The following is a 14,817-nucleotide window of genomic DNA, read 5'->3' as shown; positions in this document are numbered from 1 at the left end:
TTCTATTTTTAGTTTTTTGAGAAACCTCCATACTGTTCTCCACAGCGGCTGCATCAATTCACATTCCCATCAACAGTGTACGAGGGTTCCCTTTTCTCCACATCCTCGCCGATGTTTGTTATTTGTGGTCTTTTTTTCTTTTTTTTTGCGGTACACGGGCCTCTCACTGTTGTGGCCTCTCCCGCTGCGGAGCACAGGCTCCGGACGCGCAGGCTCAGCGGCCGTGGCTCACGGGCCCAGCTGCTCCGCGGCATGTGGGATCTTCCCGGACCGGGGCACGAACCCGAGTCCCCTGCATGGACTCTCAACCACTGCGCCACCAGGGAAGCCCTGTGATCTTTTTTTTTTTTTTTTTTTGGCCACGCCATAGGGCATGCAGGATCTTAGTTCCCAGATCAGGGATTGAACCCGCACCCCCTGTGTTGGAAGTCCAGGGTCTTAACCACTGGACCACCAGGGAAGTCCCTATTTGTGATCTTTTTGGTGATAGCATCCTGACAGTTGTGAGGTGATATCTCATTGTGGTTTTGATTTGCATTTCCCTGATGATTAGCGACGTTGAGCATCTTTTCATGTGCCTACTGGCCATCTGCATTTCTTCTTTGGAAAAATGTCTGTTCAGTTCTTCTGCCCATTTTTTAAGGGATTAATATCCAACATACGTAAACAACTCGTACAGCTCAACATCCATATAGTCTCTTAAACTGGCCTCTCAAACATTTTGTGTGGAACCTCTTTCCCTTTCACATTTGATTCGCTGAGGCTATCTCAGGTTATGGACTCTCAGTTATAAAAGAGCGTCCTTAACCACCCCTCCCCCCACCCCCAGAAAGAATCCTTTTAAAGATTGTCAAGCCCTCAAATAATTGGGATGTGTTTTGTCTGGGTGCCCTTTTAAAGTGCTTTCTATCTCCTCCAGATTTCTCCTGTCTGGTCCATGGGCTTGTCAGTATCAGTACTGGCCAGCCTATAGCTCCACATTTATACTTCCCATGTAACTATTGCTCTTTGCTCAGATTAAGGAGGAGAGAGGAGAAACGAAGACGATGGCTGTACACCGAATATTCAGACTAAGAGTGTGTCGTTCACGGGAGGAGAGGCTCTGCTCTATTAACTTATTACCTCTGCTCTTCGAAAAGCCTGTCTTTGGTTTGATTTATAATGTCCTCTGTGCTTCTGTATTTTAACAGGGCAGCCCTGTTTTGTATCGAAATGTTCATTCTTTAAGAGAACAAATATCTGCCTTCCAGTCAGCTTTTCACTCCATAAAGGAAAACGCGAAAATGACTGACTGTCCTGAACTCTCAGAGACGGAAGGAGAGTTCAAGATCACAGGCTCAAGTGAGTAGAAAGAAGGGCTTTAGTATTTATTCAGACCATGCTCAGTATAAAGATTTAGTTCTACAGTCTTTTCTGAGTAGAGCTGTATTTTTCAATGGGGCCTACCATTTAAAATTTGGGACATTTCACACAAAAATCTGGATTTCTGGTTTCTCTTGAAAAAATATAGTATCAAGCACTCCTGAGCCTACGTCTTACATATCCACGTGGCCACAATTAAGGGCTAAGTGTTATAATGTCGAAGCCAGTGGGCTCATTTCATCTTTAGAATAGGGCACATGGTAGATTTGAGTGCACAAACCTTGATTTTTTAGAGGATTATTATTAAGTTTGGCAAGCATTTAAATGAATACCAGACTCCCAACTCTGATATTATAAACAGATATGTTCAGCCTGACATCTTAATAGCCTGCCATATTCTTTACCATAACTTTTAGATTGTAATTTATTTGGTAATTTTTTTGTCACTTTTGATTTTCCAATTGCAAAGCATTTCAAACACCAGAACTAGACAAAATCTTGGTCTTGCTGTAACCACCATAACCCTAAGGTTCCAAATGGTTTTGTTTGCTTTCTTGAACTATCTTCAAGTACATTTCAACACCTCCTTGGGTGCAGGGCATTGTTACTCAAGACAAATCCAGTTCATCTACCTCTGCAGTACATGACCTGCTCCGATGTACTCATTTGTATTTGTTATTTGTAACTTACCTATTTTTCAGTTTTTATCTGAGCTTTTAAATATTTTATTTACATCATTACTAAAGTTCTGTAGACAATTAAATTCCCTTTTTGTACCTAGGAAGAACTGTGGCTGTATTTTTCATAAAATCATACACGGTCAAAGTAGAACCAATATTAGAACATAACCACATCCTTTAAAATGTTCAAAAGAAAAGGTTTCATTCTAAACTTAAAAATAGAATGAGATACTATATCAAAATTGCAAATGTATCTTGGCGTATCTTTGTACATTTTAAAGTCTGAAAAAAGTCAATTCTAATAATTAAATTTTTATCTTTTTAGCAGTCATGGTCTTTTACTTTTCAGTTAGATTTCCCTTTTGGAATAAAAAATGTACTACTGGAGTTTTCATTGATAAAGTATTTAGGCTCAAGCATTAAATTTTACTAAACTTAGGATGTACACAATTTTCAAATGATGCTGTAAAATAAAACATTGAAGGCCTGTGTTGTTTTGTTTGTATTTTGTTTTGTGTACCTAGCCAAAAAGGAAAGTCTTGGTGAATGTCAACAGTGTGAGTTCCCTGCAAACTTGTCATCCAAGCGACAGAGAATATCCTCTCCGAGCAGCTCTGATGGAAACCTAACTGATGCCTTTGGTCTCCAGATACACAATGTTGCTGCTTTTCCCAATACAGATAAACAGTGTGCTGTTGAAACTTCTGCAAATCTCTCTGAGGTAATTCACTTACTAGAAACATAGGAAAATGAAGCTTTGGATTTCTGGCTAGTCACTTTTAGGACTGACTGTCAAGGCCCTTTTGCAATTATAGTACTTATGTATATTGTATTGTGGTATTTTAGCTAGGTTTTAAATTGTGTGTGTGTGTGTGAGAGAGAGAGAGAGAGAGAGCGAGAGAGAGAGAGAGAAAGAGAGAGAGAGAGAGAAATTTCCTCCTTGCTAAATTTTTTTTGTGGTTGGTTGGCTTATTGGTTATTAGAGACAGTTTTGATTAACATGCTGCTTTTGATATGAAAAAGACTTTATGAAAAGATGAAGCCCTCTGGTCTTCTATTATTTGAGGTATTGTTGTAGATACCAATCGTCCAATGGTGAGAAAGTCACAGTCCTGCCCTTGAACAGCTTTTTGTCTGCTGGGAGAGACAGACATATGAGCACCTAATTTACACAGAACTGGTAAATGAGGCGAGGATGATACTTGGGCTCTACCCCTCAGGTCTGGAGGTCTGGCATTTCTGCCTTGCTGCCCCTCACTGGTTTAATACTGGCTGGAAAGCATGGTGCCCTTTCGCAATTTCTCCCTTGCTCTCCCCACTTCATTCAAGTAGCTGTAGGGATTTTTTTGTTCCTTATAACTACCTAGAGGCTGTCAACATCATCAAAAGATGGTAACCATCGTGAACTAAATAATACTGTTAAGTGACCTCCCTGGCGGTCCAGTGGTTAAGACTCCTCGCTTCCACTGCAGGGCGCTCTTGTTCGATCCCTAGTTGGGGAACTAAGATCCCACGTGCTGCACGGAGCGGCCAAAAAAATGTATATAGTAATAATAATAATCATACTGTTGAGGACCCTTGCCCTTCACACAAATGTAAACGGGGATCTAGTTCTCGCACGACCCTTAGTTCTGGTTGGATACAGCAGGTTTCTGTTTTTTAGTGAGAGAAGACACCTAATACCGGTAGAGTGGAAGCTTTTTTCCTGCACCTTCTCTGTCATGTAGATCCAGTACATGTCCTGTTGACCTTATCTGGACTGGCTTAATAAATGCTTGATGGTCATTAGGGTTGACCATCAGGGCCCCTGTGGGTTTCATGTATATCTCAGAGTCGCTTATAATCTCCACTCCCTCTGCTCTATTCTAGTAGATATGGAATCATCATCTGACAATAATTTTTCTTATCAGAATCTCCATTAATTTTTGGCCATACACCATGATTTACAAGTGGTTTTTACATTAATATGAGTGTCTTTTTCTATCCTGGCCATTGATGGTTTTCCTTTTCTAGCTATTGATACCTTCTGTTGTTTGATTAGTCATTATATTTTTCTTTATTTTGAGAATTTCCTCTTTAAAGAAAGCGTTGGCTGGTCCGAATGCAGTGGTGTTTACAATTAATTGATCACAGCCAGTTACAGATTTCTTTGTTCCTTCTTCACTCCCACTGCTTCACTTGACTAACCTAAAAAAAAAAAAAAGAGAGAGGAAAAAAAAGAAAGCAGTTAACATAGTTTTCTAGACTTCAAACAATAAGACAGCAAAAATGTGTCCTATAAACGTTTCCTAGAGAACTGAAAATTGTTGGGTAGGATGTTTGGAAGTTCCTAATATAGGATTCCTATATACTTCCTTAAGAATTAACTAGATAATGAAGGCGATGGATTGATTGATTTAATATCAGATTTCCAGATAATCTATAATGCTTACTCAAATCTTTATAAAAATATTAGTAATCCTATAAGTAATAAAATTTAATACTTCTTTACTCTTATTTTTCTCCAAGAAATCTTCTGAATCTGGTTTAAATCTACAGTCTGGATGTTTAGTTGGAGAGTATCCTCTACTTTCAGAACTCACAGAGGCTTCAAGTGGTAAGTATTTCATTTTTCCTTAGTACATGTGCCCATTCACCCATTGAAATGTTTGTTCAATAGACATTTATGCTTGGTTTACCTATGTGCTAACATTTGGGAAAACTAAAACTGTTCCTTACATTTTAGGAGCTCATGGTATATTAGAAATGTTTTAGAATTCTTGTTACGTGAGAGATGACATTTTCTTTTTTGAATTACTACCAATAAGAACTAGTGAAATATTTCCAAGCTGATAGAATGTATTATAAAGGATGGGATTATACCAATAGCTCATGCAGCTCAATATCAAAAAAAACAACAACCCTATCAAAAAATGTGTAGAAGACCTAAATAGACAGTTCTCCAAAGAAGACATACAGATGGCCAGTAGGTACATGAAAAGATGTTCAACATCGCTAATTAGTAGAGAAATGCAAATCAAAACTACAATGAGGGCTTCCCTGGTGGCACAGTGGTTGAGAGTCCGCCTGCTGATGCAGGGTACACGGGTTCGTGCCCCGGTCCGGGAAGATCCCACATGCTGCGGAGCAGCTGGGCCCGTGAGCCATGGCTGCTGAGCCTGCGCATCCGGAGCCTGTGCTCCGCAACGGGAGAGGCCACAACAGTGAGAGGCCCGCATACCGCAAAAAAAAAAAAAAAAAAAAAAAAACAACTACAATGAGGTATCACCTCACACCAGTCAGAATGGCCATCATCAAAAAGTTTACAAACAATAAATGCTGGAGAGGGTATGGATAAAAGGGAACCCTCCTACATTGTTGGTGGGAATGTAAATTGGTGCAACTATGGAGAACAGTATGGAGGTTCCTTAAAAAACTAAAAATAGAGCTACCATGTGATCCAGCAGTTGCACTCCTGGACACTCCTGGACATATACCCAGAAAACACAAAAACTGTAATTTGAAAAGATTCAGGCACCCCAGTGTTCATAGCAGCACTATTTATAATAGCCAAGACATGGAAGCAACCTCAATGTCCATCAACAGATGAATAGATAAAGACATGGTATATGTATACAATGAAATATTACTCAACCATAAAAAAGAATGAAATAGGGCTTCCCTGGTGGCGCAGTGGTTGAGAGTCCGCCTGCCGATGCAGGGGACATGGATTCGTGCCCCGGTCCGGGAAGATCCCACATGCCGCAGAGCGGCTGGGCCCGTGGGCCATGGCCGCTGAGCCTGCACGTCCGGAGCCTGTGCTCCACAACAGGAGAGGCCACAACAGTGAGAGGCCCGCGTACCGCAAAAAAAAAAAAAAAAAAAAAAAAGAATGAAATAATGCCATTTGCAGCAACATGGATGGACCTAGAGATTATCATAAAGTCAGAAAGAGAAAGACAAATACCATGTAATATCACTTATATATGGAATCTAAAAAACTGATACAAATGAACTTATTAACAAAAACAAAAGATTCACAGTCATAGAAAACAAATGTATGGTTACCAAAGTGTAATGGGGTGGGGGAAGGGATAAATTAGGAGCTTGGGATTAACAGATACGCAGTACTATATATAAAATAGATAAACAACAGCGTCCTACTGTATAGCACAGGGAACTGTATTCAATAGAAAAAGAAAGAATAGGATCTCTAAACATTTAACAAGTATATTTTGTTAGAGAAAACACTACACATGATTTTTTTGGTTTTTAAGTGTGTGAAAATGAAAAGGGACCGGCATTCAATATGCTTGTATTGAATGAAAGTCACCATAAGGTATTAGGTTTATTTTCAACATACCTGTGTCTTTATCTTTAAGTAAAACTCTTGTATATGTATAGCTGGCCCTTGCTTTTTTGTCAATCCTGAGAATTTCTGCCTTTTAATGGGCATATTTGGTGCATTAACCTTTCAAGTCATTATTGAAATGGTTTTATTTAAATCTGTCATTAAAAAAAAATTTTATCCACACGGCTTGCAGAATCTTTGTTCCCTGACCAGGGATTGAACCCACTCCCTCAGCAGTGAAAGTGTGAAGTCCTAACCACTGGACCACCAGAGAATTCCCTAAATCTGCCATTTCTTTCACGTATTTTCTGTTCTATTTTTTGTTTTCCCTCCTCTCGTCTATTGGGCTTATTTGAAATTTAGAAATCTATTTATCCATTACCTTCTAAACTATACCTCATTGCATCTTTTGGTTTTTTTTGTTTTAATGGTTACTGTAAGGACTGTGGTATATACATCCTTAGATTTTCACAGCCTTCTTAGAGCTAATATTGTACAACTTCAGGTGAAATACAGAAACTTTACAAACTGTACAGATCTACTACCTCTCCTCCCACCCATGTCTTTTATGGTCCTTTTACACTATAGATGTCATCTATACTATATTTATATTCATTTTAAACCCCACAAGATAAGGTTTTTTTGGTTTAAACAACCATGTGTATTGGGAAATATGTGTATATTGGAAATAGCCTCTTATAGTTACCTAGATAGGTACCATTTCTGGTGCTTTTCATTCCTTGCTGAAGATTTAAGTTTCTGTCTGGTATCATTTCCTTTCAACCCGAAAAAGAACTTCCTTCAGCATTTCTTGTGGTGCACATCTGCTCTGACTTCTTAATTTTAATCATGCGATGGATGGATGGATAGATGGGGCAGAGAGCAGGGTTATGAGTTTGTTACCTGGATGAAATAGGATGCTTTTGCCTTCAGCAATTCTTACCAATTCTCTTGCTTTACTCTCATGCGACTTTGTCTTAGGAGTGACATATTCTTTGACAGTGGTTATAGAATGTGTGAAGTATGGTCATTAAAAACTGTCATCATACCTAACACCTCCCTGTACACTCTGTCTTCTTGGGAACATCACAACAAGGGCCAACGTATCCCATTTTAACACCCCTCTAGGCCCTAAGCAGGAACATTGTATAAGATAGGAAAAGACAAATCTCCCATAGGCGGTGGGGCCTTGATTAAAGGAGTCTAGTGCTGGTTCCAGTGTTTTATTTTAAGCTGGTTATCTGGTGGCACCCCAGAGGTTATTATATCTCAGACGGTGCACCTTTAGGAAGAGGGAAGAGGTCTTATAAAGTGGGATACTTCAAAAACAAACACACACATAGAAAAAGAGCTCAGATTTCTGGCTACCAGAGGCCGGGGAAGGGGGAAGGGTGAATTGGAGGAAGGCAGGTAAAAGGTAAAGACTTCCAGTTATAAAATAAATAAGTACTAGGGATGTCATGTACAACATGATAAATATAATGAACACTGCTGTATGATATATATGAAAGGTGTTAAGAGAGCAAATCCTGGGCTTCCCTGGTGGCTCAGTGGTTGAGAGTCCGCCTGCTGATGCAGGGGACACAGGTTCGTGCCCCGGTCTGGGAAGATCCCACATGCCGCGGAGCAGCTGGGCCCGTGAGCCGTGGCCACTGAGCCTGCGCGTCCAGAGCCTGTGCTCCACAACGGGAGAGGCCACAGCAGTGAGAGGCCCGCGTACCGCAAAAAGAAAAAAAAAAAAAAAGAGAGCAAATCCTAGGAGTTCTCATCACAAGGGAAAATTGTTTTCTATTTCATGTTGTATCTGTATGAGGTGGTGGATGTTCACTAGATTGACTGTGGTCATCACTTCGTGGTACGTGTAAGTCAGATCATTATGCTGCACACCTTGTATCAATAAAACTGGAGGGAAGAAAAATAACCCCTCTAAAAATACTGACGCCTATAAAAAAAACCTGTTACCCTTCAAACAGAAACAACAAAAAAAGAATAAATAAAATGCAAGTCACACTATGTCACTCCCCTCAGAATCTCTCCCTGGCCTCCCAGCATACTTAGGATAGAATCCAGTCCATCCACTTCCTACTAGGCCGCACCTGACCTGGTCCTTAGCCTTGACTCTGAGCTTGTGGCTTAGCTGTCTTCTTGCTGGCTCTGTTCCAGTCACTCTGGCCTTGCCCCACCTCTTATACGCCAGGGGCACTCCTGTCACTGGTCTTTGCACTTGGCTTTGAGCGTATGTATAATCTTCCCTAGACACACGTGCGGCTCGCTTCCTCACTGTGGTCAGGTGCCTGCTCAGCAGGCTGTCCTTGAACTCACCTCCACCCCTCCCATACCCTAACCCTATCTCTGCATTATTCTCCTTAATGGCATGGGTTACTGCTTGTTATTGTATATACATTTCTTTAATTTTTATATTGATGCCTGTAGATTCACATGCAGGTGTAAGAATGAATCCATAGGAAGAAAGCCTGTCCACCCTTCCCCCAGTTTCCCCAGTGGTAACATCTTGCATAACTGTAATACAGTGCGCGACCAGGAAATCAACACTGATACAGTCCACTGACCTCTTTGGTCAGATTTCACCAGTGTTGCATGCACACGTTTGTGTGTATATTTGGTTCCATGATTTTATCACAGGTGTAGACTCACATAACCACACTACAGTCAAGATATATCGCAGTCCCATCACACGGTCCCTCACGCTACCCTTTTACACAGGCACAGCTACCTCCTTCCCTCTGTGCCCCCCAGTTACTATATTTTATGTTGTCTATTTGTCCTCTGAGGCCATGGGGGCTTTATCTGTGGTGTTTATATCTCTCGCAAAGTGCCTGTCACACCTTAAGCGCCCAGTATATATTTGTTAAATGTCAATCATCAGGCAATGCTCTCTTGTGAGAATTTGCAGGGGGGAGCCTTGCCTTGCTTGGGGGCACATACAACATGTTCATTTTTTTATTTGATAGTCGTTCTCCTCAGCATTCTGTCCTTTCCCTCCCAGTACCCTTGCGTGCTGAAAATGCCTCTGACTCCACCAATAAAATCAGTCATGATTCGTTGTCTGGCTCAAGTTAGTTTCATGGTGCAGACCATAGGTGTCGTGAGCGGAAGCAGAGTAACAGTTAATAGTTGAGCCCTGGGGGCCTTCTTAGATTTCCGTGGAGCCAAGACACCTTACTCACTGTTGCCCTCAGTGGTCAGATTTGAAATAAAAGCTGTGGCCAGTGCCGCTTCTCTTTGTTTTATGTCTCCAAGTGAAATCCCAGATGCTACTCCTCAAGCAGGATATCTTAGGGTTGAATTTCTGAAAAGGTTGTTATTCCTTTTGTAAATACTTACTACTTTTGTTGTAGAACAGACTGACTCAGATGTCTGCCACCTCTCATGTTTACACCTCTGTGTTGAAGGAATCCAGGTCGCTGACTCTGTAGAGGGCAAAAGATCCAGCGATGCGGTTTCAGTTGACAAATTTACAGAAGTGAGTACAGACATGGCTCCTGAAGCCAGGTCACTGGTTACTCCACTGTGCCAGAGGGACATTCCATCCTCTGAGACCTTTGTACTTCGTTCTGTGCTGAAGAAACCTTCTGCAAAGCTGTGTCTAGACAGCCTGCAGGTCAGTATAGAGCTACATTTCCTAAAGCAAGTTGAATAAAAATTCATTTTGGTTCAAGGAAATACCTCTGAAATGTTATGTAATACTGGCCTAACAGGAAATGTCTTTTTTTTTTTTAACTCAGTTTGGAATATAGTATGTTGAATTTAATATAGGTAGACCATATTTTATAAGAGTTTTGTAAGTTATTAATGTGTGAGTTTGTTAATTATTTCCACCAAAAATGTCTGCTTTTCAAGATACCTCTTACAGGCGAGCATCTTTAAGTTGAGCTAGTATGAGAAGAGAGTAGGTTGATGGGAGCTAGCTGGCATTTATTGAGTACTTCCAGTGAAGGTTCTGGAATATATGATGTACGTGCAGCAGCAGTATCCAAGAAAGGTATTAGCCCCATTTTACATAAACTCAGGCTTGAAGTTGTTAAATGAACCCAGACGAATCTGATGTTAAACATCCATGACAGGCTGTAAACACTCTGAGAGGTTGAGAGGACGGCTCTGGGGTCACAGTGCCCGGTTTCATTCGCTGACGCTGAAGTTTAAGAACTAGGTAGATTAGTTAACCTTTTTGTACCCTGGTTTCCTTATCTATAAAAGGACAATATTAGTAACTTCCTTACAGGGTAATTTGAGCATAAAGTAGGATAATAATGTGCAGTTAGCACCAGTGCCTGGCAAATGAGAATTACACATTTTGTTGTTGTTCTTGACCATACAGCTATACCTATAAATCTGTCTTTAAAGCCAAAGTGAACTAGACTACCTTCTATCTACATGGATATATGGTCAGTTGTTATTTTTAAATGTTTTAACAATTTTTCTGGTTAAAGAGCTTGATTTGGGTTTCTATACAGCACTGCTCATTTTTATCTTTTATTTGTTTTATCTTCTCCTCAAAGAAGAGACTTAGCGTCTTAATGATCTGTGTAACTCTTATCAATTAACAGTGTTAATGTAGCAGAAACATCAAGTCCTGCCACTAAAATCATATGAAGACTTTCACAACTAATGGTCTTCTTGCTCAGCTGCCCAAAGCTTGCAAGTGTATTCTGTTTGAGTTGTTGGATAACTTTCATGGTAATAATGAAAAGTAAATCTAAACGTTAACATGAACTTTGTTGTATAAGTTCACTTATTTCACAAATACAGATGTGAGCATTTTCCTGGTTGGGAAAATGAAGCTGAGTCTCAGGAGATGCTTGATGAAGGAGGTTTGTTTAGGGCAGGACTGTTTCTTAGAGAAGGGGCTGCTCTTGGGATGGGTGTGCTGGAGAAAATGACCAGCTCTAGAGAACAAGGGCTGGTCAGGGCTTAGGATGAGACGGGACAAACAGATGGTGATTTGGAGGTGCCTCTCAGCCACCCACAGCCCCGGCTTTCGCCCAGTTTGCTCCAGTGGCCCTGTGTTTGGGCTTGCCCCTCCTGTTCTTCAGGATTCACATTGTCCTTTCCTCACCAGCTTGCTTACTCTATAATCTTCTGGAGAAGCACAGAAGGACAAATGCTACTTTCTTTGCTTGTTCTAACTCAGGAATATAGTATCGTAGACTGGAGATTTATACACTTATAAAAGGTGTGGTTCCCATGTCTAAAAGACAAAACACCCTATTATGCCATGTACATATTTGTTTTTTTCTTGTTGTAGTGGAATTCTTATACTTTAGACCATTTATATAGTCTATCTCGTTTGACACCATCCAGAGTACACTGTAATTCTGGCCATTCACATTTTCCTTCAAGTCACTTGCCAGGTCAAGAATGAGGGAATGAATTTAGCCCACATTGTGGATTTCTGTTCTTTAATTTTGGCCTGAAACTATTTACTAAAATATTATGATAGCTAAGGAACCCAGTTTTTCGTTGTGGCTAATATCATGACATTTTAAGTCAGATCAACTATGAAAGTAAAGATAATCTGCAGTACTATGTAGTATCTACCCTTGGCAGGAAAAAAATTTGAAGTTGTTGTTCTTAATGTCTGTGTGTATGTATTTATATATGTAAAATTATTCATCAGTGTTTATTTTATTTAGGAACACCATGACAACCTCTGTGATGGTGGGACTCATCCAAGCTTAATCTTAAATCTTGCAAACTGTTGCAAAGAACGAAAAGCAGGTAAGAAATTCAGATTTATTTTGAAGCCTGAAGATATCATTTGCTTGTTATGAAAAAAACCTGAGGTAGTATGTAGTATTTTCAATGATCTGCTAACGCCTGATGCTTCTGAAATTACATGGGAATGAAGAAGAGTTGGGAGGGATGGACCCTCTGTTGAAGTTTCAGAATTGGTTCCACCCATGTCATCTATCCCTTTTTGCTTAATGTGAAACTTGTAAGGAAATTGATGTTCAATTTTGTAATCTTTTAAGACAGGCATGCAGAATTTACTTTAAAATCCATGACCATATTTTAATTAGAAATATTGCTTATCTTTTCCACTTTAAACTTTTTTTCTGTACAAACTATGTTTTGTGTTATACAAATAGCCAGATGCAATCATGTGAAAAGATTCTAGGATATGTCTTTTAGATAAGAAATGTAGTTTAGTTTTTAAATATATTCCCATTTATTATCTAATAGAAGGTCAAGAAAATTGTACAGTACCAGACTCTCTAAATGTGAGGAAGAGGAAGAGAGTTACTTTCGGAGAGGACCTAAGCCCTGAAGTGTTTGATGAATCTTTGCCAGCAAACACTCCGTTGCGTAAAGGAGAAACACCGGTTCGTAAAAAGGATTTAAGTACCCTCAGTCCCCTGCTACTTGAACAGTCCCCAGCTCCTGAGGGGTTACTTCAACCAAATTTTGATGACAAGGGAGAGAATCTTGTAAGTGTGAAAAGTGTGGAACAATCTTGTTTACATTTTCATCAGACCTCACCTATTTTGCATGAGCAATAATTGTGCTTTGATATCATGAGATGGACTGAGCAATGTGTCATGGTACAAATTAATGCATTTTCTAGCTAGGTGATTACCAGTTTTCTCCTATTAAAAACAATACTTCCATGACTCCTTGTACATAGCGTATTTTCTGAAACCTAACTGCTATTGATTGTAAGATGTGCCATTGTTTTATCTATCACTAAGAAAAAAGGCTGAAAGTTAAACTGTGATACACACCATGTACTCAGATTTCAGAGGTGTTAAAATGTTGAAAGAGCAGCAATCTTAGGATTGATATATTATAAGTATAAATTGTTCTTCCTCCTAAGATGAATTTCTGCAGGTGGGATTACTGGATTAAGGAATATGAACATTTTTTGAACTTTTTGATACATACTGCTAAATTATTCAGAAAGTATGTACTAATTTGAACTCACAGCAGTATAAATGATCTAATTTATTATACCTTTGTAAACCCTGGGTTTTAATGGTACTTTTTTTAAAAATAGCTTAATAGGAGAAAAAGATGACTGGAAAATATTGTTTGTTAGTGAGGTTTGAACATTTTCACATGTTTATAGGCTATTTAAATTTCTTGAGAACTGCCTATTAGTTTTACTTACCCATTTTTATACTGGGGCCATCATTCAATCTCTCTCTTGCTGTTATACTTTGAAATAAGAATATTCTGCTTTTGGCCAAGATGGAATAAGAGGGACCTAATTTACATTGCCATGAGAAACAACTAAAAAGCCAGAGAAAAAGATATGAAACAGTGGTTCACCGGCATTGACTGTCTGGAAGCACAGACAGTAATCTCTGAGGCGGGTAACAAATGAGGTAAGCCTTACAAGAGCCCCAACTTACTGCCTGGGCTGAATTTCCAGGCTGCAGCACAGGGAGGGGATACCTTGGTGGAGCCTGGCAGTCTCCATGAGTTGAGAAGATGGATTTGGGGTCTGGAAAAGTGAAGGAAGCTGGAGTTCACAGGGTAAAATACCAGAGAGAAGAGACCTGCAGAGAGAGAGAATTCTGGAGATCTGCAAAGGGTCTCGTCAAGTCTCTAGCTGAGTGCTGGTCAACACATCCTTGTGAGTAAACTGCCCCAGGCCAGGGAGGAACTGCCCAAATGGAGCAGAGGGAAATGCCTAGAGCTCACACAGGGCAGGAATTGTGTTCCCACCAACTCATGTAGAAAAACCTTGTAATTCAGAGGGTGTCAGGTACTCAGAAGAGTATTGCTTCCTTAGTGGAGCAGAATTAAACTAAAAGCCTGGCAAAGCCTAAAAGCAAGTCTTGAAAGGATCTAACTTATACCCATGTAACTGCGTTGCATAATGAACCTCAAGAATATCAAAACAGCTTTTGGCAGCTGTGAAGGTGGGGAGATCCCAGGGAGGCCAAGGCATCAGATCTCATTGTCCTCCCAGCCCTTCAACCCTCCTCTGAAGGCCCTCAATAAAATGGTTTTATCCTTCCCACCAAACCAAAACAAAACAATCTAGCAACAAATAATGTTAAACTCAAAATGTCTGGCATTCAATTAAAAATTAATACTTGTGTAGGAAAAGATGCCCCATAATGAAGAGAAAAATCAGTCAATAGAAATAGACCCAGAAATGACACATATGATAGAATTTCTAGAGAGACATTGAAAGAGTTATTTTAACTATATTTCGTATATGTTCAAGAATGTGAGAAAGGATTGAGCTTCTTAAGAACATGGAAGATAAAGAAAAGACCCAAATCAAACTCTGTACATTATAATCTCCAGGAATAAAAATATGTTGGATGAGATTAATAGCGTATTAGAGACTGCAAGAGAAAAGATTAGTGAATTCGAAGATGTAGCGATAGAAATTATTCTCAATGACACACAGGAAAAAGACTGAACAAGAATGAGCAGACAATTCGTGATCTGGGACAACTTCAGGTGGTA

General features: G+C 39.8%; 1 protein-coding gene across 7 annotated transcripts in view; it reads left to right on the top strand.

Moving 5' to 3' along the window:
* Positions 1-14,817, top strand: part of CDCA2 (cell division cycle associated 2) — a 52,844-nt gene that overhangs the window by 13,924 nt on the left and 24,103 nt on the right. For 4 of the 7 annotated variants that reach the window (XM_033429781.2, XM_033429779.2, XM_033429773.2 and 1 more), the window contains 6 exons: positions 1,191-1,341; positions 2,567-2,763; positions 4,551-4,638; positions 9,732-9,994; positions 12,027-12,111; positions 12,577-12,821. In XM_033429781.2, coding sequence (XP_033285672.1) covers positions 1,191-1,341; positions 2,567-2,763; positions 4,551-4,638; positions 9,732-9,994; positions 12,027-12,111; positions 12,577-12,821 — 1,029 coding nt within the window. The remainder of the gene's footprint in view (positions 1-1,190; positions 1,342-2,566; positions 2,764-4,550; positions 4,639-9,731; positions 9,995-12,026; positions 12,112-12,576; positions 12,822-14,817) is intronic. The other 3 variants (XM_049710893.1, XM_049710892.1, XM_004270676.3) reach the window with 3 other exon arrangements.

The sequence above is a fragment of the Orcinus orca genome, chromosome 6 (assembly GCF_937001465.1).
Source record: "Orcinus orca chromosome 6, mOrcOrc1.1, whole genome shotgun sequence".
Taxonomy (NCBI): domain Eukaryota; kingdom Metazoa; phylum Chordata; class Mammalia; order Artiodactyla; family Delphinidae; genus Orcinus; species Orcinus orca.
Note: the sequence above shows the minus strand (reverse complement) of the source record. Positions and strands in the feature narration are given on the sequence as shown.